The 23,377-nt window shown below is 46.4% G+C and overlaps 2 protein-coding genes across 5 annotated transcripts in view; one reads left to right on the forward strand and one right to left on the reverse strand.

Moving 5' to 3' along the window:
* Window positions 1-1,935: 1,935 nt before the first annotated feature.
* On the forward strand, window positions 1,936-9,483 carry g3bp1 (GTPase activating protein (SH3 domain) binding protein 1). The gene is made up of 12 exons (XM_054791157.1): window positions 1,936-2,095; window positions 4,589-4,709; window positions 4,784-4,865; window positions 4,942-5,115; window positions 5,191-5,281; window positions 5,375-5,468; window positions 5,548-5,776; window positions 8,122-8,226; window positions 8,293-8,410; window positions 8,481-8,606; window positions 8,680-8,789; window positions 8,876-9,483. Exons 1-12 carry the CDS (start codon window positions 1,948-1,950, stop codon window positions 9,119-9,121), a joined length of 1,644 nt encoding a protein of 547 aa, XP_054647132.1. The 5' UTR covers window positions 1,936-1,947; the 3' UTR covers window positions 9,122-9,483.
* Window positions 9,484-9,628: 145 nt separating this feature from the next.
* The window catches only part of glra1 (glycine receptor, alpha 1), a 57,704-nt gene continuing 43,955 nt past the window's right edge, over window positions 9,629-23,377 (reverse strand). For 2 of the 4 annotated variants that reach the window (XM_054791159.1, XM_054791158.1), the window contains 3 exons: window positions 19,181-19,395; window positions 16,415-16,561; window positions 9,635-11,937 (listed from right to left, as the gene is read on the reverse strand). In XM_054791159.1, coding sequence (XP_054647134.1) covers window positions 11,653-11,937; window positions 16,415-16,561; window positions 19,181-19,395 — 647 coding nt within the window. In that variant the 3' untranslated portion in view covers window positions 9,635-11,652. Of the gene's footprint in view, window positions 11,938-16,414; window positions 16,562-19,180; window positions 19,396-23,377 lie in introns of all 4 variants that reach the window. The other 2 variants (XM_054791160.1, XM_054791161.1) reach the window with 2 other exon arrangements.

A 23,377-nucleotide genomic window follows, 5' to 3' on the forward strand; every position in this document is an offset into this window, starting at 1 on the left:
GTGCATTTAAGATGGCCAAAACACCGCAGCATGTCCCTGTTCTACACGTATTTCACGTTACGAATAGCCGTCGTTTGTTGTTTGACATTCGATAAAGATGCTGAAGTACACCTTGAACGAACTGTTAATTCAGTCCAACAATGACATGGCCAAACAACTTGGACAACATTTTGGCCGAATAATGAATGAAAAGTTGTGTGGTATTGAAACAACAAGTGTAAATTCACTTGCAACTTTATTAGATCCCAGATTTAAAACACTTGGATTTCACAGTCCAGGAAACTGTGAGACTGCGGTCAAACGGCTGAAGGCTGAATGTGCTGCCCTAATCAGGCATGAACCTACTGAAGAACCATCTACATCAGCACCACCACGGCCAGAACCTGTTGCTGCTTCTACAGGTAAGACACATCATATGACATATTCATGTAATTGTATATATATGTTTATAATGTGTGTTTTTGTTTTATTCACCCTGCAGGTATTAACCTGTGGAAGCTGCTGGACAATGATGCAGAAATCGCCAGACAATCAAAAAATGCTGGTGCAGATGCTATTGTTGAGGTGCAGCGATATCTCGCAGTTCCTCCTCTGGACCGAGCAGAAGATCCCCTTAAATACTGGAAGACACATAAAACTGTGTATCCAAACTTGTTTAAATTGTCCAAAACTTATCTAGCAAACCCAGCCTCTTCTGTACCCTGTGAAATTGTGTTTTCTAAGGCTGGGGAAGTCATTTCCAAAAAAAGAAATCGACTCAGCCCTTCTACTGTGCAAAAATTGCTGTTCCTCAATAAAAACACCTGAGTTACACATGCATTGTCAAGTATAAACACTGAGTACACCAAGCACAACCCCCAAAAAGATATGATTGAAAGAAAAATGTCAAAGTTTTATTTATTTATTTTTTTTAAATTGTTACTTCAAGGATATAATTTATATGCTGGGGTACAAATTACAAATTAATAAAACACCACTGCCATTGCCAAGTCATTTTCCACATTAAAATTTGATATGTTTGATATGAAATGTTCTATTTCGTCCCTCCCGACCGCCAGGTTTTTTTTAATTCCTCTTTTCGTGGGTTTAATGAGCTGGAAGCCCCAATTATGTAAAAATAAACAAATAAATACTTGAAATCATTTAAATTGTGGGCCCTGAATCTATAATCTATGAAAGTTTAACTTTTTGAATGGAATTATGGAAATTAAACAACTTTTCCATGACATTCTATTTTTTTGGAAAAGGTCTGTATGTTCAGTCTGTTCTGTTTAACCGCTACTGGTAACATCTGCTAGCGGGTGGGAAAAAGTGTAGTTTGGAGCGGAAGATGGACAACACCTTTAAGTTTGGCATAATTGTAAAAGACAGTAACCCAGAAATTATTATTAATATTTATCTTTTGTTAGGAACATTTTTTAGACTTTTTAAAGTTAATTCTAATTTATCTCTTTGTACGAATGATTTTAAATTATTCAACAAAACACTGAAAATGTCAAAAGATAAGAAAGCCCCAAAATTATAATCTTAACTTAATAGATTTAATTTAATTTAGACAACTCCTGTTTGATTTTTCCTTTTGTTTTCTTGTTTTGTTTATTTGTAGTTATTGGGCTTTTCATTTTTGTATCTGTCTCTATTTACAATTTGTTGTCATTATTTGGTCCTGCATCAATGTAGATTGTATTATTATGTTGTTAATATGCATTCTGCTCATCCTGGAATTTGATAAATATTTTGAACTGAAAGTGCCAGTTTCATTCTATTGTTCAATTTTAAGAAATGCACTTTCTTTGCCCTCAAGTGGCGAACCAGCAGCAGTGCAACCATTATGTACTCATTCCTGGGACATTTGATGATTGGTCATTGGCTACTCGGAGGCGACCCAATATTAGCTGGATGCAATTGGTTGAGAGCAGCCAGACGTAGATTTGACTGGTTGAATCTATGCTGAGGGGCGGGACGTCATTTGCGGCTGCGCAACTGAAACCGGCAAGCGAGGAGGCACGTTGTGAAAGTGCTTGTTTTACTTATCGTCATCATTCAAAGACAACTTTTGTTCCAGACAACCCACTCATAAGATCACCAGTCTCCGGTGAGTAAACGGTTATCGTAGCTCACATATTACTGTTCAAAGATACCTTTTTGTTTCTTCTTTCGTCAAGTGGGTCGTTCTGCAGGGCACCGTCTATAGCCTGGATGGAGACGGTTAGGTTATGTTAGCAGTACTTGGCTTTAGCACGCTGGATAATGGCCATATTATACATAAATTAATACTTTTGTCATGCTGAACAACCCGTTTGCGTAAGGTAAGATTTGTTTGATCTACAGTATGACTTTGTTGTGAACGTTTTGTACAGGAATAAGCCACAGCCGTCAACAGCTTCACGTCGTGACTGCCTTCTTCCGGTTCTTCCCCGCCATGCTTTCATTTTCACTCATGGCCGCCTGCCCTCTCCCCTCTCCCTCTTCTGGCTTTTGTCTGCATCTGTAACTCATTATACAATATATGTTAGTCTGCGTCTTTTCCTCTGCCTCTCGCCGCTTTCCGCTACAATGACTAGCTCGCGGCTAACTAGCAAGTCTGAGCCTGCTAGCTTCTTTGTAGGCCTCCAAATCTGGAGGTCTGGACGGAACATTTGGAACCTCGGTGACGTGCGATTAGGCTCAACCGGCCCATCGGGGGACGGCACCGCGCGCGTGTGTGTTGGTGCTGAGTCACATGGTGGTTGTTTGTAAGCTAACACATGCTAACAACATGGACACTACAGAAAGTATTAGAATTAGGAGTGGCACGATACAGAGTTGGGGTTAGGTCACGAGGCGAAGTGATATTTTAACATTACTTTTTAGAAAAGTACATACACGAAATATAGGACACACTGACTTAAAAAAAAATTAACTGAGTCACAAAACGATGCAGGTACATTTTCAAACGTTATATAATTTTTTTTTCCCACAGATTGAAAGGAAAAGTAAAAATGACGGCAGTTGAAGCTGCTTCTACTGATCGTTGTGTAGTTTTTTATCAAGACCTGATGCATAAATGGGCAGTACCAGGAAGTAGTGAAATGCTACTGTCGCATGTTTTGATGGAAGGCAGGGATTGGGGTTTTTTGTTTACTGTTTGGTCATTAACATGGTGGCAGCTGTTCAATTCCGCCAAAAAAAGCAGCTACACATCACAAGCGAGTGATGCTGGGAATGCAGAGTGCAAGTAGGATTCAAGGTTTATAGTGTGCGTAAAGCACTTTATGTGCGCTTCCAAGCCTACCTGCTGCACTGCCGCTTCCATGTTTAAATGTATTATCAATCAACGTAGCCACGCCACAGCTCACAATCTGATCGATAGACTTGTAGCTGCCCTCTTCCCACGAGAGAGTTTTCTCTACATGAGAAATATGGTCACCTTTTAATCTTGTGACACCCCTAAGAGAATAGGACGGACAATAACTTTCAAGACTAATCATGATGTGTTTTTATTAAAGCAGCTGTAAGAAAGTGTCAGCCATTGCCCACATTTCATTGGTTGTGAAAGTTCATGACTGACTAGGCAGCAGAAGACGGAAGTGTTTCCCCCCCATGGCGATTACATGCGCCAAAACAGTCGGATTCTGAAAAAGGCCCACTTTCTCCATTTTTCACACTTCAATGAGCAGCCCCTGTTTACATCCCTGGCCAAATGCGCTGTGGCCATGAAATACTTGGGGGTGAGTTTGGTCAATTCTGCTGGTTTAGCTCTGCGGTTGGGGTACTTCGATTTGTATCACGATTGGCCACGTATTTGTGGTTGCCGATACGATTCAAGGACGATATTGGTTCATTTACAACGATACAAAACGATTCAGTAACTTTTTAGCCAAAAATTCAACTAGGGTGACTGTGAGATAAATACCTGGACAGCAACGGCTAAATAAATAAATAAATAAATAAAGTACATACAGTACAGGTGAAGTTTCTTAGATTCTCGTTTTTGTAAGGGAATCGGGTATAAATGATTAATAATGCTGACATACTTAAGAATAAATGATCAGAGTACAAAAAAATGCAATAGAAAATCAGATGAACAGAGGGTGGTATATCTTTCCATGATGAATCATTCACTTTAAATAGTGCAATCCAAACCTGCACTTTGCACCCAAAGGTGCAACTCCTTCAGCAAATGAATGTGGTATTGTGTCTTCAATTAGGTGGTGAAACTTTCTCACCTGATCAGAGCAGCCATGTGAAAGAATGGTGCAGCAACTCGCAAGTAATGTGGCCTCCTTGTAACTTTTTGCCGCTGATGGGTCCTCCGTCTTGATGACGTGCGTAACAGACACTGAAGAAGATACCGTGCCGGGGGGGGGGTATGATAATACGTTTCGAAAAGGATGAGACCAAACCAAGAGAGCAAACAGATACTTTGCATGTGAAGTGATGGCAGATGGCGTGCAGCAGTGTAAGGAAACGTGGTCATGCAAAAGAAGAACACATAAGAAACGCGAGTGTAAATGTGCGACAAAAGGAATAAACGGTCAACAAAAATGACAGACAAAGGCATGACTGACGTGACTTTGTGGGGTGCTAACATGGTGTTTGTTGTCAGAGCCTCCAGTGAGCCAAGAAGAAGAAATGGTGATGGAGAAGCCAAGTGCCCAGCTGGTCGGGCGAGAGTTTGTCCGACAGTATTACACGCTGCTCAACCAGGCGCCCGACTACCTGCACAGGTACGCTCACGTGGATGCGCCCACTTGTGACACCCCTCTGGCTCAAGCTGATATGTGTGTGTGTGTGTGCGTAGGTTTTATGGGAAGAACTCATCGTATGTGCATGGCGGCCTGGACGCCAACGGCAAACCTCTGGAGGCAGTTTACGGCCAGTCGGTACGTTCTTGAGCATCTCTGCGTGTGAAGGTCGTGAAGACGCGAGTGAGTCTGACATCAGAACTTTGTTTTCAAGGACATCCACAAGCGTGTCATGGCGCTGAGCTTCCGCGACTGTCACACTAAGATCCGCCACGTGGACGCTCACGCCACACTCAACGAGGGCGTGGTGGTCCAGGTGATGGGAGAGCTGTCCAACAACATGCAGCCCATGAGGAAGTTCATGCAGACCTTTGTCCTGGCACCGGAGGTCCATACAGTGTCCTTGTGTCATTTATTTATCGTTGTCGTCTACAAGTGGACTCACGTTGTCATTGTCCTCCAGGGGACCGTCGCTAACAAGTTCTACGTCCACAATGACGTCTTTCGCTACCAGGATGAAGTTTTTGCCGACTCGGATTCTGAAGCACCCGAAGGTAACGACCCCTTTTTGTCGCTGCAGTGACGCATGTTTGTCTAATGTGTGTGTGTGTGTGTGTGTGTGTGTGTGTGTTCGCGTCTGCATCCAGAGTCGGAGGACGAGGTGGAGGAAATGGAGGAGCGTATTCCCTCCCCTGACATCCTGCCTGAAGAGTCCAGTTCCTTCTACGAGCCACCACCTTGGTAAGAAGACAACTTTTCAATGACATCAAAACTTTGTGTAACACACGTGGGTGTGTGTGCGTGTGCGCGCTGCGTGTAGTTCTGAAGCAGCACTTCCCACTGATGACGTGGAAGCGGCAGCGAGCCCAGAACCAGAACCCGAAGGGGAGAAGGAGGCGGACGGCACTGTGGCGGACCTGAAGCAGGACGCCACACAGGAGACACAAAGCGATGCGCACACAGCCAATGAGCAGACAGAGAAAGGCCCCGCCCTCAACGCTGGCACGGAACCTGCTGAGCCCGCCCCCGTCGCCCAGGAAGAAAACAAGGTGGGTGTTAGTCTCTCATTTGAGGCACATCTGGACGTACGCTTAGTCTTTTTTTGCGGTAGGACCGCAACAACCAACAAACTCCCGCCAAGAAGCAACTTACTGTGGTGGAATCATTTACTACCCAGGCACCACGCATGATGGGGAGTGATGACTGAAGCGGTTGCTAAACACATGGTGTACATGTGGAGCTAGGGTTGTGCGATATGGCCGAAATCATGCGTTTTCAGAATACATCAATAAATTACAGCTGTTTTGTGGTTGACTATGGCCTATTATTAGTAACACAAAAATGCATATCTAATCAAATAAGCTGTGCGGGATAATTTATGGCCATGTTCTAATCTCGTGACATATGCTATACTTCAGAACTACTACTAATTGTTTAACTACTGTGCCGCTTGCGAGTCAATGAGGAAACAGTAGCTCTTTCTTTGGCAGGAGCCAATCACGTTCAACCCAAATCGCAGGAGGTCATTACTCAGTATAACAGACTCACGCCGTCCTCTAAAATCATCACACAGCAACTTAACACTTAAAAGGTATACCTAAGAAATATACAAGACAAGTACCAATGTGAGTTTAAAATAAAAAAAAATATTTTTTCTTGATACCATAATGCTTTTCATCACAGCAGGGCAGTTCATTGGCCAATGGCTGCCATGGTGAGCTCATGAGGGGATGAAGTTGCAGGGCGAGGTTGAAGGTTTCAGGACGATCCGCTACCCTGACGCCCGTTGTGGTTCGAGGTCTGGCTACCTAATGCTTGGTGTTGTACTGTGAGTGTCATGGAATGTAATACATGACTTCCTGATTCCAGTACTTGTTGAGCAGGCCCTTGCAACGATGATATCAAAGTCAAATGATACTGAATGTAATCCTTACAACTGCATGGTTCTTTCTCTGTGGGTTGTATCGTCCGTTTACTTGCTGTCAAGGTGATATGAGCTTGAACATTTCTCCAGGTCGTTGATATCTTTGACAGGCAGCACTCTTGCTTCTACCGGTCCTCCATTTAGCTTGACGTAGATTTTGCTGTTCGTGAGGAAAGTGATTTGTAACTTTCCCCGCTTCCTCAAGTCTTGCGCTTTCCTGGCGATGTCATTCACGTCAACGTTTGTACCTTTCAGCTTCTTTCCCTGTTTCAGCAGTGCAATTTGGAATTCCCTGCTGCTGAACTTGACGACGACGACGACGACGATGATGATGATGATGGGTGTGGTGGTGTGGGATGCAAGTGACGATGGTGTTTATCCACCTTTTGATTTTAGGAAGTTGGCTTTGTTGAGGCAACATCCATTTCATCTGGTTCTCCTCTGTTGGGGACTGCCCTGGCTTTTGACATGGGTGCAATTGGGAGCCCCATGAGGATCACATCGTTCATTCGTGCATTCTGATCAATTTCATCAATTATGTTTTTCATTTGCTCAATGATATTTTTCTTTGCTGTTTTGCTTTCTCTTCCTCTAAAGTGGTGTGCAAGTCTGCATAATCTTCCAGTAGTACCTTGACATCATCCTGTAGTACCTTGATATCGTTGTGGAGTGCTCTGTTTTCCTCTGTGGGGTTTTTAGCCTGAAGAGCTGCACACAAGGCAGCATTATCACCTTGTCGTATCTTGCTATCATCTTGTAGTTCCTTGGTATCCTTGCCCTCAAGGTTTAGGACTTCATCTCGTATCTCAGAGAAGCTCTTCTTGAGGCTGTTGTTCTGCGATTGTACATTTCCAGTCTGTGTCTCTTAGCTCTGGCCTTATTTGTGCTACAGATGGGGCCTGTAGTGCTGTGGCCTCTCCTCCCTCGAGGCTTGAAATAACTTCCAGTGTTTGTCATCTCAACGTAAACATGTTGAACCCCAATTTACATTCATCAGGGCGTCTGCTAATGTCAAATCCACCTTCTGCGTCTGCCCTGTTTCTGATTATGGACCCGGATTTCCAGGACTGGTGTCATTTTGGTTTTCTTTGGCATTGTTTCCAGGCAACCGCTTTGAACAGCAGTTAGCTTGGCTTGCTAGCACCTGTCCGCACTTGTTCTGCTTTAAAAAATCTGTAACCCTCGCCTGTCCGAGTTCAAGTTGAGCGTGTCAGCAACCTGTTCTGATGTTGATAAAACAAAAGCAAAAATAGTTATTTGTTGTTTTCTTTTAAAAGTAGGGAACAAATCAGAAAAAATGGCGACTCAAATTGTTTGTAAAAATTTTTTTTTTTTTTTAATCCGGTTTTATTTTTCGGCCATTATCGCCCAGCCCTGCACACTCAGGAAATAAGTACACACTGAAGTATTCCATATGAGACGCAGCCTTAGCCTTCGTGATGCTAACGGGACACATGGTGGTCTTTGCAGCCGTTCTCGTGGGCCTCCGTGACCAGTAAGAATCTCCCACCCAGCGGGGCTGTCCCAGTTTCAGGAATCCCACCCCACGTGGTCAAAGCCACGCCCACAGCACCGGTAGGTCACGCCCTCGTCAGCTGACCACCGTGAACACAACTCTAAATGTGCACATGGTTCTTGCAGGCCCGAATGGAGTCGAAGTCAGAGTCCCAGACGTCGTCACAGAGACCCCAACGAGACCAGCGCCCCCGAGAGCAGAGGCCACCCGCTGCTCCTCCTGTGCACAGAGGACCACGAGCTGGTACGTGTGCCCATCGCTTCCTGCTGACACAGGAAGTGGCGTTATTCACTGAGTGATGTTTGCGTTGCAGCTCGTGAGGGCGAGCAGGGTGAGGTTGAAGGTCGCAGGGCGGTCCGCTACCCCGACGCCCATCAGCTCTTTGTGGGCAACGTCCCCCACGATGCGGACAAGAGCGAACTCAAGGAATTCTTTGAGCGTAAGTATCTCCGCTGTCAACGCTAACACGTGGCGTGACAACATCACCAATCATGTGGCGTCCTGTGCTCCAGAGTACGGGACGGTTTTGGAGCTGCGGATTAACAGCGGAGGCAAACTTCCTAACTTTGGCTTTGTGATCTTTGATGCCTCTGAGCCAGTCCAGAAGATCCTCAGCAGTCGGGTGAGTGCAAGGTCGGCCTTCTGGAACGTCCAAAGTGTGGCTCAGTTCTGATAGGTTGCCGTCGTCGTCTTGTCTTGTGTCCTCAGCCCATCAAATTACGTGGCGACGTGCGTCTGAACGTGGAGGAGAAGAAGGCTCGCTCGGCCCGAGAGGGCGACAGACGGGATGTGAGGCCTCGCGGCCCGGGAGGACCTGGTGGTCCCAGAGAGCGAATTAGTGGCGGCGGCCCCAGAGGCCCCCCCACCCGCGGAGGAAACGCACAGAAGCCCAGTTTTGGTTCCGGCCGGGGCGCGGGACCCAGCGAGGGGCGTTACTCGGCTCAGCGTCAGTGAGGTTTGACTTCCTGCAGCGGAACCATTGGACTTGACCAAATTGATCTTCACGCGTTTAGTTGACTCACTGTCCAGTCCCTCTTTCACCATGGCCGCCGCCTCCGAGGAAGCTGCAGTGACCCCGCCCCCTGGCCAGCTGATGAATTTTGGGACTTTTGTTTCTCCAAGCTGAACTTGAAGCGGACTGGTGGACTTGAGAACTTTTGGTTCTTCTCTTCATTTTCTTAAAGGACGTCGACCTGCGGTGCCCTGCTTCCTCTTTTTAGCCTGTCGGGTCAACTTGTTCTTCGCTTCTTCACCGTCGTGTTGCCGGCTCGCCTGAACGCCACACAACTAAATTAAAGTCATTTACTGTTTTAAAATGCTTCCTGTTGTCTTTTACCACCAACCTGTAAGCTCCGCCTCATACGACGCGACAGTCTGAAGTGCGGTGACATAAACATCAGCGTACTGACCCCAGCCAAGTGCAACAAGCATACAAGCACTTGTACATGTTTGGCAGATATGCTCTAATATTGAAAGTCCTCCCTGCCACTCGCGTCCCTCCACTTCCGCTAAGCGTCAGTACCCGTTTACCGTCAAAGAATGTCAACAATGTGTTCTCTGCTGCCGCCAAGCGGCCAATGGCAGTTACTGCAGTGATTAGGAAAAGCAACATGGTCGACTCAAAGCTGAAGTCAAATGTGACACCAAGATGTGTCAAAAACATGGTAGGGGGAAAAAAGAAACCAGAGACGTCAAACATTTCTTTGCCATTTTTAATGCTTTTTTTTTTTTTGAACATGACACAGATCCTGAAGTGGAGAAACAACAAGCTTGTCGACAATGTTCAAAAACAGCTTCATAAAACGTTTTGTCTTGTGGTTAATAGAATTAGTAGTGTGACATATTTCAATAAATACTTCCATATATACAGAAACAGCAGAAACGCTACATTCTTTTTTTTCTCTTCAAATTGCTTCACAATTTTGTGCGAGCAAAATATCTGCCAATCTCTTTAATATTCATGCAAAATATTTCTCAGATGAATGAAAATAAGTTATTTGCGCAACTTGTTTTTCCAACCTGCTCAGATATGCACTCAAAGCGTTTGCACTTGGTGCCAGTTGACAACAGAAAGCAAAATTAAGGCCATTCCAACGTGTGCGAAGCAAATCAACAAATCCAACGTCGTCTCAGCCGCCCATCAAATGCAACAAATTGGAATTAAATTCATCAAAAAATCAAACATGCTACTTCAAAATCCAACCTAATCTTCTAGAAGCCGCTCGGACCCCCCTCCCCCCATTTAATAAGAAGTCACATGATCTCACGCCGGAGGAGAAGCTACTCCAATGGAAGCACAAAATGTTTGTAGGTCCTTGTAGGAATGACATGTTCACACCCTCCCCGCCCCGCATGGCACAAAATCACCTGTTAGCTAGCTAGCTAGCGGCGGTGGCTATGGCACGGAGAAACCATCACTTTGCTCCAACACGATGTCACAAAAAATTGACGTTGACATCCTGACAGGTGCTGTTGCTGCGCCGACGACGGAGATGGACACAAAAAACATACGTTTGTCTTTTAGAAAAGGTTTGAGAACAATGAGGAAACTTCATTCACACCTGTGAAAGCTTAACCACTAGAGGGCGCGCTTGCGTGTCAAATGGACAAAAGACGTCCTCGGTAGGTGATGCTAGCCAACGAAGGAGCCCAGGTGGCGAAAACGTGACAAAGCGAACGAGGATAAAGAACAGAAAGAAGAATATAAGTTTCTCGACAAACCAGCAGGAGGAAGTCAAACAAGAAATATAAAGAAGAATGTTGTTGATGTTAAGCTAGTTGGTTGGGCTAGCTGTCACTAACCGTGTTGCCAGATAGCAAAATGTCGTTTCCAGTCAAACTAAGCAAAGTACATAAAAATAGCTTTGCTAACTGATGCTAAGAAAGTTAGGAATTGCTTGTCACTTTGCTGCCCCCTGCTGGTATGGAATGTTCTTTTTTTTTTGACAAATAAAATAGAATTGATGAAGTCATAAAAGTAAGTCCCAGCATGCACTGGGCCTCAGCACACGATTGGCAGATGGATGAGGGCAGAGCCGGCATCGTTTGCATATGGATGGTTGCATAGAGAAGCTGCGTGTCACATGATGGTGGGGGGAGGGGTCACAGCGAGGAAGCACTAATTAGACGTAAACACGTCTCTGTCAGTCCTGACCGGGGAACGGGGGGACGAGGACGTCCAGGGTGGTCACATGACCTTTGTTTGGCACATAAATAAATACGATGAGTCAGCGTTCTCGGTTCTCGTTCTAATTCAGTCACGTGATCTCACAGCAGCTGCTGGGTGTCATGGAGGGGTCAAAGGGTGACGGGGGACAGCATGTAAATATTCTTGTTGCATTGCTTTGTTACTTCCTGTTAGGGGCGGGGTTAAAGTTTGTGATGGACATGATCCCCCCCACCCGTCTGGTCAGACTCCTCCCACACCGAGGGGTGGGCGTGGCAGCCATGCAGATGGGGAGGGGAAACGGGGGTGGGCGGTGTGTCTACTGCTTGTGGATGTCCTCGCTGCGAATGATCTTGTAGATGATCCAGTAGAAAATGTTAAAAATGAGGAAGACCAGCGGGAAGGCCACGCGAGACACCGTGTCGATGCGCTTGGCGCGGCTGATGAACAGCTTCTTCATCTCCTCGATGCTCTTCTCCGGCGCCGCCGAGGGCGGGGCGTTGTTGTTGTTGCCCTTGATGGCCATGCCGTCTTTGGCCTGCAGGCAGGCGGGGCCCACGCCGTAACCCGGGAAACTGAAACGACCCTCACCCGTCTCGTCCTCCTGCAACACGCACACGTCAGAAAAAGACAACAGGAAGAAGACAAAAGAAAGACGGAGGAGAAGAAAAAGTAGAAAAATGAGAAGAAGAAAATGAAGAGGAGTGACGCAGAAGCTCTGCAGCAGCAACAAATCACTCCACCAATAAAAACGTCTCCCCAGTAAGCCCCGCCCCTTCTCACAGCACCAACAGTCATTTGGACGACTGCAGACATAAAACCATTTGTGTGCGTGTGCATGTGCACGTGCTCGCCCATCAGGTAACATCCATTTTTAGCCCCGTGTCCCCATTCTGTCCTTGGGTCCAGGCCAGACCATGTATTACTGCTCTCTCGCTCACACACACACACACACACACACACGCACGCACGCACGCACGCAACAGACGACCTCTGTGCGTCCTTGAGCTAAACTATGACAGATGTTGGACATTCTTGCTGCCTCTGTGATGAATGTGGAGGACAGAAAGACGTGAGAAGGAGACAAATGGGGGAAGAGGTGCTGTGAGGAGACGGGGGCGTAGCTACGATGGCGTCCTGACAGACAGCAACGAGGGCACGCTGATGTCATGTGATCACAAACAGGACTTTAAGCGTCCACACGAGGAAGGCAAAGGTGCTGATGAGAAGGAGATACTTCCTGTTCGGGCTGACGTGATGGATGAGGAAGATTAGCAGGATGCTGAAGCTAACCCGTCTCAGGCGGTCTCCTCTCGTTTTAGGAAGGTGTCCCCTCCCACCCCCAAACCATCCGTCTTGTGAAAGCTTTCTGGTCCTGGTTCCAGTCCATCTTGTCCAACAAGTCGTCTTGTGATTGGGTGTCATGGCGATGACTCCGCCTGTCTTTCCTAACAGTCCATCATCATCATCATCATCCGCGCCACATGAAATATTTCAAATGTCTCCATTGCCCAGCGGGGGGCCACAGTGGTCATCATCAGCACGTACGTTCATGTAGGAACAGAAACATCCATCTTAGAAGGGAAGTCTGTTCTCCTCACAGGAGCGTGGCGACAGTGGCGGAGCTGCGGGGTGGCCGTGGTCATCCTTGGCCACCCCCACGGCTGGGGACCATTTTGACAAACGCGGCTCTGTGGGTGCAGAAGTTTAGCCTAACCCCCGTTTCCGCTTGGACGCATTTCACTGCAGCACACAACAGTGGCGGAGCTACGGGGCCACAGACACAGACAGAGGCTGCATTGCGCGTCAACGTTGCCGCCATATTGGATGTGTCACGCTCTCATACAGTATACTTGGGAGGCACCAAAAACAATGTATTTGATCTTCTCGGTTTTTTGTTGTCTGACTGTTTCCCAAGTAGCTTAGTGCGTGATACATCCAATATGGCGGCGACGTTGACGTACGGCTCAGCGCTCGATGCGGCGTCTGTCTGTGTCTGTGGCCCCGTAGCTCCGTCACTGTTGTGTGCTGCAGTGAAATGCGTCCAAGCGGAAATGGTGGTTCTGCCTAACCCCCCAAAACAATGTAATCTTCTCACATTTTTACTGCCTAGCTGTTTCCCAAGTATATTAGTGTGTGTGTGTGAATGTATAAACCAGAGGAATTAGCTTACATTTCTTTGTACATAGGTGCTTTGTAAAAGTAAGTACGTTTACTTTGTATTCATTTACGCCGCAGCCTTGACACATCCAATATGGCGGCGACGTTGACGTACGGCTCAGCGCTCGATGCGGCGTCTATCTATGTCTATCTCTCTATGTCTATGGCCACCCTACTGGCCATTTAGACAATTCGGGTATCAACTTCCTGCCACCCCTATGTGAGTAATGGTCTCACCTTGGCCACGCCGATGAAAAACTTCTGGCGATGAAGGTTCAAGTGACGTAAAGGTGATCAAGCGTCGCCAAAATAGGAATAAAAGCTCCTCAGTGTGAAAACAAAGCTAACAGACAATTCTTCTTCTCTCGTCCTGAGAGCAAGGCGCTGGTCCACCTTGTCAGTCAGGAAGTTGAGAGATTAGTGATGTTTGACCACCGCTAATTACAGGACATCAATGGAAGACGCCGGGGTGGTCTTCAAATATCTGCACCCACAGGAGCCAAGAAGAAAGCCAGGAGACGAACAAGAAGAAGAAATGACCAACAAGCCTCCTGCCTTCCTGCTAAATGATGACGTGGGAGCTCTGGGACAGGACTTGGACAAAACTAATATTAAGATGGGGACAAACAGGTTCGGGGACAAGTGTGTGTGTTGGACATTCATCTGATGCGGTTTTTGAGGTCAGCCGGTAGGGGGCAGCGTCCCTCCATGACCAGGACGCCTGGTTCTGATCACAATGGATGCGTCTGGTTTGGTGCACTTCCGTACTCACGTTTAGCCTTTTGGGCGCATAAGTGCGTTCACATTGACAAGTACGGTAAAACCCTAGTTCTTGTTCACTCGCCGTCATTTTGGGTTAAAGAATTACAGGAGGCACCGAACTGCATTCTTGCAGATTACTATGCTACAACTACCTGCGCACTGGGATCGATTTGCCCACTGTATCGGTAATATCGACATTGGGATCGTTCCACCGACCTCTTTTTATGGTTTGTGATTGCTCCCCGCAGGACGCAGCGTTGTTGTATTCCTCACTAATTACTCTATCAAAGCTACTTTATGGACAAAGACCGCATTACCGAAGCACCCTGCTAATTCTAATTTTATTGTGTGCATTTTAAAGTTCATCAACAGAAATACGTTTGGTTCATTGCCTGAAGAATATTGTACGGCACAATGCTCTGTGTAGTGTTTACTTCACAATCAACTCGCAATGAAGCGATGAGAAGGTTAAAGACTGTATGGGATTGTTACGTTTCCATAGGTATGTTTCGTTGAGAGTTGTCATTTACGTTTGCTCAATTCTTGGTTTGATTTTGAAGTTTACAGGTGCTTTCATTTTGAAGGGATGTTTAGCGGACACGGTGACACATGTTGCACAAATTTTGTTTCATATATCATATCCGTGGTGCAAGTGGATAAATAATAAGTGGAACCAGGATTGATCCCTCATCTTTCGGAACGGGAGGTAAGAGCAGTAACACCGAGCTAAACAGCCTTGCTAAGCCAAGCCATGTTTTTTTTCTGTAGCTTGCTTCGCCACAGTTAAACAAAATATTGCACACTATGAATAGCACCCTACCATGATCAAGACCTGTCCAATGATGGGTATGCCGGCTCCCAGCATGCATTGGGGTACTTGGTTTGTAAAACGTTGATGAAGTTACGTGTTTAGAGTTGTTTATTATTCCCCATAGTAGTAGTTGGCCTATGTGTGTTCACTTACCTGCTACATGTTGCACTGTCATTTTGTGTTAGCACCACAATTGGAAGTAGTGTTCTGTCTTATGACCCCTCCCCGTCCATTGCTGTTGCTGTGAGTTTGAGATTCCTGTGTGTCTTACAACAGAAGCGGTGGTGACGGTTGTGGCTGTGACGACGAATGAATGAAGCAAATGAATGTGGATCATTGAAAGCCCGGCACATTTGGGTCGATGTGCTGTCTATCTCTCTCCTGGCTCTCAAAGGGTGAGCGAGATGCACCTGAAAGCTCAGCAGTGGCTGACCCGCCAATCAATGATCTTGCGGTTCGCAATGCGGCCATTAATCAAGTGCCCTGCTGTGTGGAGTCCCTCAGGGCGCCATCCTCGGGCCACGGAGCTTGTCCTACTCGTCGGGTACTTGCGGATCGATACCTCGGATGGGCGCCGTGCGCATGATACTCGCTTCTACTTCTCTGCTCAGGATAACGAGCCTCCATGATGGCTTCCACACAACAAATAGTTGCTCCTCTTAATTGGGCCTGACAACATTGCAGCCGCTCCTTTATTGATCCACTTCATCTCACAAGCTGGGAATCATCTTTAGTCTCAATGATAAGCACGCTGCCTCGTCCGCTTACCATCACATCATCGTGCAGCTCTACTGTTCACGTCTCACGCTTTGGTGTGCACGTGCTTTTTGGAAGCTGAAAACCAGCATTAGTGTTTCATCTGTCTACTTGTGTGTATTATAAGTCTTATATTATTATTATTAGCCGCCATGGGCCGGCAACCAGTCCAGGGTGCGCCCAAAGATGGCCGGGATAGGCCCCAGCGCACCCCCCGACCCTAATAACATGTTAATAACAAGTAGATGATTGCCCAACGGAGATTCCAACTCGGACTGTGTGGCCAACATGCTAACCAGCAGGCCAGCATGTGACTAAAAAGCCATTCTTTCTTGTTACTGACAAACTGCGTTGTTGTTTTTTAATTGCTGCTATCAATCCATCACACCACTGACTTATCGCTACCTCACGGCCGTATTGGAGAACGCTGTCGCTCCCATGCTGGTTGTTTATTGGGGTGCAGTACTGTTCATATCAGCCTGACACAGTGTGTGTGTGTGTGTGTGTGGGTCAGAGATGGTGGTTGTTGCGTTTTGGAGATGTTGAATGTTGAATGGGAGCGTAGAAGGCATGAGAGAGAGGAGGTAGTGACCTTCATGTGCCGTCGCCGCCGTCTGAAGCGAAGCAGCTCTTTGTGCTGACGAGCGATGAAGTTGACGGCGGCGTACTCCAACAGCGCCGAGAAAACAAAGAGCAGACATACGGCCATCCAGATGTCAATGGCTTTAACGTAGGACACCTGCAGGCGGGGTGGGGGGTGAAGGGGGAGACACAGTAGTTTGGAAGATTGCATCTTCGGCTGATTAAACTCCGCCTACAAATCACTTTCACACTCGCTTCACTGCGCTTGTGGTGATTGGCTCACACACTTGAATGTCAACGTTAGTCTTCGAGTGGCCGCCACTTCCTCGAGTGGCCGCCACCAAGCCTGAATGCCCCAACGACTGTCATGCACGCACGCAGCGCCGCCACGATGCTTCAACGTGCTGGGTTGCGTCGCCTGAAGTCAGGCAACTTAGCGCCTGGCATGGAGCGACGCTCGTACGGCCGCGCTGTTGTCACTGATGCCGGTCGACATAAGCTACGACTCGCGTGGGGGGTCACCAAATGCGGAGATGTGATTGAGAAGGAGACACGAGTGGAGGATGAGCGGGACAAAGAGTTTACTCTCCACTCAACAGCAAGTGACAACCCCTCAACCACAGCCCAGCTGCTCCAACAATCACATGACCAGAACAGAAGTGAAACTTGGTAAATGTCTGAACGACATATATTGTGGGCCACCGCAAGCAAATACACAATCCAACACCTCCTGAACCCTCTTGTGGACAACTTGTGAACTGCACATTCACAACACCATGAAATTATAACGTAACATTGCAAGTTTTTAAAAACAATTTATGTTGTGTCCTTCTTGAGCCACTTTGGGGGTCTACGGCGAAGCGAGTTAGCGGGTTAGCGAACTGTGTTAAGTGGAAAGTCGGACTTGCGTGTTCAGCGAAGGTAGCGCTCTTTGAAAGCAGCTCTATCACCACGGTAACGCTAAACTCATAACCTGATCCAGGCTTTCAGCTTAAAATCTGCACTGAAAGTGCCACCGTTTCACTGTTGAACTCATTCGGAGGCGGCGTCACCATTTATTTACAACTACGAGGTCCCCGAGCAGACATGGAAAAAAAAATGGAAAAAAAGAGCATTAGCAGACACAAACGTCACTGCAGTCCTTGCGTGAGTACTCAACCTCAACACTGCCATCTAGTGGTCACTGCGACATACAACAAGAAGTTTTTGCTTCAATTTATTTCTTTTTTAAATGGATCAGTGTTAAAATGTCAAAATTGTGCAATGTTGAGTGTTGATGAATGAAAAGACTAGTAGGGCATAATTAGTATAATAAATCAGCATTAACTTGCGTGTTGCATGCGCAGCATTCTGCTGCCAGCGGTCAGTGTTGCTTTTAGCAGTCATCATCTTTTGGGAACTCCTCATGACGCTCCATCATAATTACGTAGTCATTTTTTGACAAATACACTGGCGGGGATCGCTTGGGGACGTCAAACGCCCGCTTTCGTGTGAACGCGCACTTAGCACAAAGCCGAAAACCGGACTTGACTAAGTAAATTGGTAACCACCGTCGCAGGACCAATTAAGTCTGAGTGCTGATGTTCGGTTTTGTGGAGTTGCATGTTGGTGATTGCATTTATTTGCATTTTGCTTTGTTTTTTTTGTTTTTTTAACAAAGCAAATATTTGTGGTGCTGTGACGTGAGTTGCAGGATTAGCCACAGCAAACTTCATCTATGGGTTGTTTACAAAAAACTGAGGTATTTTGAAATTATTTTAAATACATGTTCATAAAAGTGATTTGCTCTTCCTTTCAATAAAGATCATTCAAAATAAAATATTTTGCAGTTGTAATTATAATACCTTGGAAGCGTGATATTTTGCCTACGGTCATAATCTCATACGTGCCTCGTCATCATCATCGCATCATCCAAAGCATCACTGATGACATTCCACAACGTGCGCACGTCTGCTGCAGCTCGGCGTGAAACAAAGCTCACATTTTTTCACGAGCTTCTTGTCAGCGCTCTTTCCTCCCTCGCTAGCAAGACTAATAAAAGACAATAAGAGACCACAACGACGGATTCATAACGAGGGACTCAGCCAAGAGCGCTGCTGTGTGAATGAACGGGAAACTAATGCTAATGAATGCTAACTAATGCTACAGTGCTAACAGTGCTTAAAGCGCTAACAGCAGTAATAGTGCTAAAAATGCTAACAGCGCTAAGAGCGCTCTCCTGTTTGCTTCCTTTCCCGTCCTAATCTCCACCTTCATGCGGCTTCATCTGACGTGTAGCGACTGGATGTGCAGCGTGAGAGTGTGCTCTCAGGTGTGTGTGTGTGTGTGTGTGTGTGTGTGTGTGTGTGCGCGCGCTCACCTAAGCTCAGCTGTGCTGTGTGATCATTATTGTGACAGCTGAACTGCAGCGGAATCACGGTTCACTTGTTCAATTTTTAGAGCGCATGAAGCACCTAATGTCGACAAACTGTGTGTGTGCATATGTGTGTGTATGTGTGTGTATGTGTGTGTGTGTGTGTTTGTGTGTGTGTGTGTTGGGGATTACAGCTTCCCTGGACATAATTATACAATCCTACTGGGTCACGCAAGCGATGACTGTTTTTTTTTTTTCTTTAATCTGAAAATCCCTCACAGGAAAAGATTTATTTTGCTTTTTTCAAGTTGTCCTCGTCTTTGTTTCTTTTTCATGCTTTACCCGTGCCCCCCCCCCCAAACATGAATGCCATTCCAAGAACAGACCACAGTAAGAAAAAGGGTGCGTTTGAGCGGTCCTCACCTTGGGCAGGGAGGCCCTGGAGCCGGAGCTCTGTGTGGTCATGGTCAGCACCGTGGTGATGCCCAGACCCACCCGGGCCGGCGCCGCGTCCATGTTGATCCAGAAGGACACCCAGGAAAGGATGACGATGAGCAGGGAGGGGATGTACATCTGGATCAGGTAGTAGCCCATCTGTCGCTCCAGGTGGAAACGAGCCTCGATGCAGGTGAACTTTCCTGAAGACCCCCGTGGAGAAGAAAAGATCAACATGAGCGAACGACGTAACGGTTGGCTGAAGGCAGGCAAACGGAAAGAAATCATCAAAACAAACTACACACAGGAGGAGAAATGACGTGGGACCTCACTTATAAATCTGTGCGTGGAAAAAGACTAAAAGTCTGCGTACACCAGAAACCCAAAATGTGCGCACAGACAAAAATATTCAGAGCTAAAAAAAAAGCATTGACACAACTCCACCCCTCGCCACGCCTTCAATTCGCCATAAATGGTCAATGCAAAGTGGCTCGTGAATGCGGCGTCCCTATTTGATGACTCTTGATTGCATTTCGCTCGGTTCTTCTGAATCATGGCGGCTCAGGAGCCGAGACGAAGAAGCGGAACTTCACCGAAACGGAGGCGGAAATCTCATTTGGAGAGCTGGAGGCCCGTAAAGACGTCATGTTTGGAGGACACAGCGGCGGCTTTATGAACAAGAGGAAGATGAGCGAGTCCGCTGTGGAACGTGGTACAGAACTTCAAAAACACACATTTCCATTTTTAGTGAGCATGTTTCTACACTTTTCCTAACGGATGCCACATTTTAGATGAACGTAAGCTAGCTATGTCGAAAATGAATTGCTGCAATTCCAGACTGATATTGATTTAACGTGATGATGCAATTAACACCATCAAACTATTAGGTACGTTATCACTATTTTATGAGCGACTAATGTTTGTTCAACGCACAACAAAAGAACAGCCCATCATTTGTGGAAAAGGAAGGAGTAAGTTGACCTCTGACACTATCCACTCAAACAAAGGCCGTGGTAAATAAACTGATGACACATGCGACCACAAACGGTCTTACTTTGTGGTAAACTGTCCAAAGACATGCGAGAAACGGAGCACTCAGGGCTTTTTAATGGTTTACTTGACAACTGATATCAATGGAACACATCATATTATCACCATTCTAAAATAAAATGATGAAGCATTCAAGTGCTGCGTTGCATTCCTGCTGTATCGTTGATATCATCATGTATCATGTATCACTAGCCAATGCGATCCACTGGTGCGTGATGCTGTTTATGATAAATGATATCCATCAGTGTCATGTCAAACAGCAACACTTTCCACAGGAGTTTCAAGTCAGTAACGGCGTGACGTTGTCATGCAACGATGGATAAATCTTATCCATCGGCTTCCACTGCAGGTTTATTGCTAACACATTAGAATGATTCTTATTATTTCACGGCACCACTTCAAATGTGCTTCCACACGGCAGCTTGTGTTTTTATTGGTGACACACTTTTGGGCCCTGTTTTGCTTCATGGATGAGACCCCACAAGTGTGTCATTACTTCCGTGGGTACACTTCAGCTAGGTTAAAGTACTACTGGGTACTGTGCACGTGAAATCCACGGCTGCTGTTCTACATTTAACAGAAACGATCGCAATATTTACTCGCTTCCCCTTCTCTCCCTTGACTGGTGAATTGCAACGCACTATTTTCACCAACACCTGGATGGCCCCATACAATATCTGACAGCTTTTTTACACATTTCTTGATTGTAGGAAAAGGACTGTTTGTTTGTACCTCCTGCTTCAGATGAGGCAGCCTTTCCGCTACATAGCAAAGATGGCGACTGTTGAGGCTGATAAGTGCCCAAAATGCTGCTCTAAACACCCAGAATGGTGAGTGTGCGTTGATGGACACTTGCCAACCTCATAGTCGCCACCTTGGATCGGGGAGGAGCTAACTTGAAATAACGGTGGCCCAGGAACAAGCTAGGAGGAGTGAGTAAATATCGCCATCGTCATGTCCTGTTAGTGGACCTGGGACAGCACTACGCTGGCAAAATTGGCACACTCAGGAACCCTGCACCCTGCACCCTGACCAAAGTATACTTATTGAAGTATTCCATGTGAGACGCGGCCCTGGTCATCAACACGCACAACACGGAGGTCAGGTGCTCGCCGGCAGAGGGCCGAGCACGAGCCAGGGGGAGGCTTCCTCACTCAAGCAGATGGAGAAAAAGACGGAGCGAGAAGTTGACAGCTCAGAAAGCAAACGTCATCTTTCCCCAGCGACGCGAACATTACACGGGGGAAATTGGAGCGACGGGGAGCTGAATGGCGAGCGACGGCAAACATGTTGAACGTCAGTGAGCCTCAGAAGATTCTTCCGAGCGGGAAGCAGAACGGAAAAAAAGTCAACGTTTCTCACGAAGACACGACAGCAACAACGGCGACAATGCTGTCTTTTGGTCGGGCTGTCCCTCACTTCCAAACCGCCAGCGCCCACGTGGATGGTGTGTGTGTGTGTGTGTGCGCGCGCGCGTGTGTGTGTGTGGGAGATAAACCCAAAAACTTGGCCAACAAGATGGCCGAGCATCCATTTCATCAAGGAGGATCAATAATAGCAGCTTCATCAATTAGAAATATGAGAGGGGGAGGAAGAGGATCAGAGCATTATAAAGAGGATGGGGGGGATCCAGGACGGAGGGGGGGACGTGGAGAGGAAGGGAGCTTGATTTATAGTCGCGATACACTTGAGAGCTTTTAAGCTATGTCCATATTTTCCATCCCAGGAGAAGATTGAAGTTATTCATCTGAGCCTGAGTGTGTGTGTGTGTGTGTGTGTGTGTGTGTGTTTTAATCAATAGAGTCGAGAAGGCTACCGCACGCACACACACGCGCGCGCACACACGCTTGTGTATGTGTGATTTTGATGAAATGAACCTTATTTGTGTTTCAAGCAAATCCAATGATTGGCGCGTTCGTCCGGTGCTGCTCGTCTCTTAGCAGGAGAACAATGACTGGAATTACGCAAAAAGTGGGAATTTTTGGGAGATGGAAAAATGTTACCCGGATGTTCTGATGCTGGAATAGTTTGCTTCTCAACCGACCCGTGGCAAAACGTAGAAACTAGGGCTGTCAAAAATAACGCCTTAACTCATTTATTCTATTCATTAGGTTCCATTGTTTAGCGTCATCGATGCATGCGCACCACAGCGACCACACCACACTCTCTTATGACGGTGGACGGAAGCGCGGCGGAGCGTCCCCACAGTCGCACAGAGTCTGTTCCAACTTCATTGTGACATTGTGATCGTGCCTGTGTGTGTGTAAATAAACCAAAAGATTCCCGTCACTCACTTGGTAAGTCCGAACTGGCATGTATAATTTGCTACATGCTGGAAAATACACAGAAAACAAGCAAAAGTACCTTAAATTACTTGATGTCCTTGAACGCAACTCCTCACTGCTCTTAATAGCGCGGTTATTGTGGTCCAAATGTTCTGCTACTATTACAGAGGCTGGTGTTGGACAAATAGATGTTTGGACGTGTGTGGTGTCTTTTAGCTTGATTGACATGTTCCGTTCATTGGGAGCTGAGAGTACATATAAATATATACCACGTCTATTTCTCTTCATGAGATACAGACATAGTCGCTAATGGTGATTAATCATGATTAATTCATTTAAAAATGGATCTGATTACATTTTTGAATCATTTGACAGCCCTGGCAGAAACATGACATTCATTTCAATGCCAATTTCTGCGCCAGAACAAAGTGGACTTCTGTGTAAACTGGGAACGAATGTGACATGTTCATGTTGGAAGGGTTTGACTCGGTTGACAAAAGTGATGGGAAGAAATCTTTACGTTCAAAGGGAATTTTTGTTGCAGAAAATGTGGAATTTCAAGAAATGTGTGAAAAATTGTCAGTGTGTACGTCCTGAATGAGCGGAGTGTTTTTATGTTGGAATGTTATGAGGAACACCTCACCTGGAGGCGTCCAGGAGGCATCAGGAGCAGCAATGCTACTCTTAGCTCCTCACCACTCTTGTATCATCATCATTTTCAATGGCAATTTCTTTTAGAAAACGTAGAAATATGGAAATGCGGGGTTTATTTTCAATGCGTCAGCAGCACTGACATTGTGACAGGTACATTCTTGATAACATGGAATATTTTTTGGTCATGTACACCTTG

Source organism: Dunckerocampus dactyliophorus, chromosome 11 (assembly GCF_027744805.1).
Source record: "Dunckerocampus dactyliophorus isolate RoL2022-P2 chromosome 11, RoL_Ddac_1.1, whole genome shotgun sequence".
Classification (NCBI taxonomy): Eukaryota; Metazoa; Chordata; class Actinopteri; order Syngnathiformes; family Syngnathidae; genus Dunckerocampus; species Dunckerocampus dactyliophorus.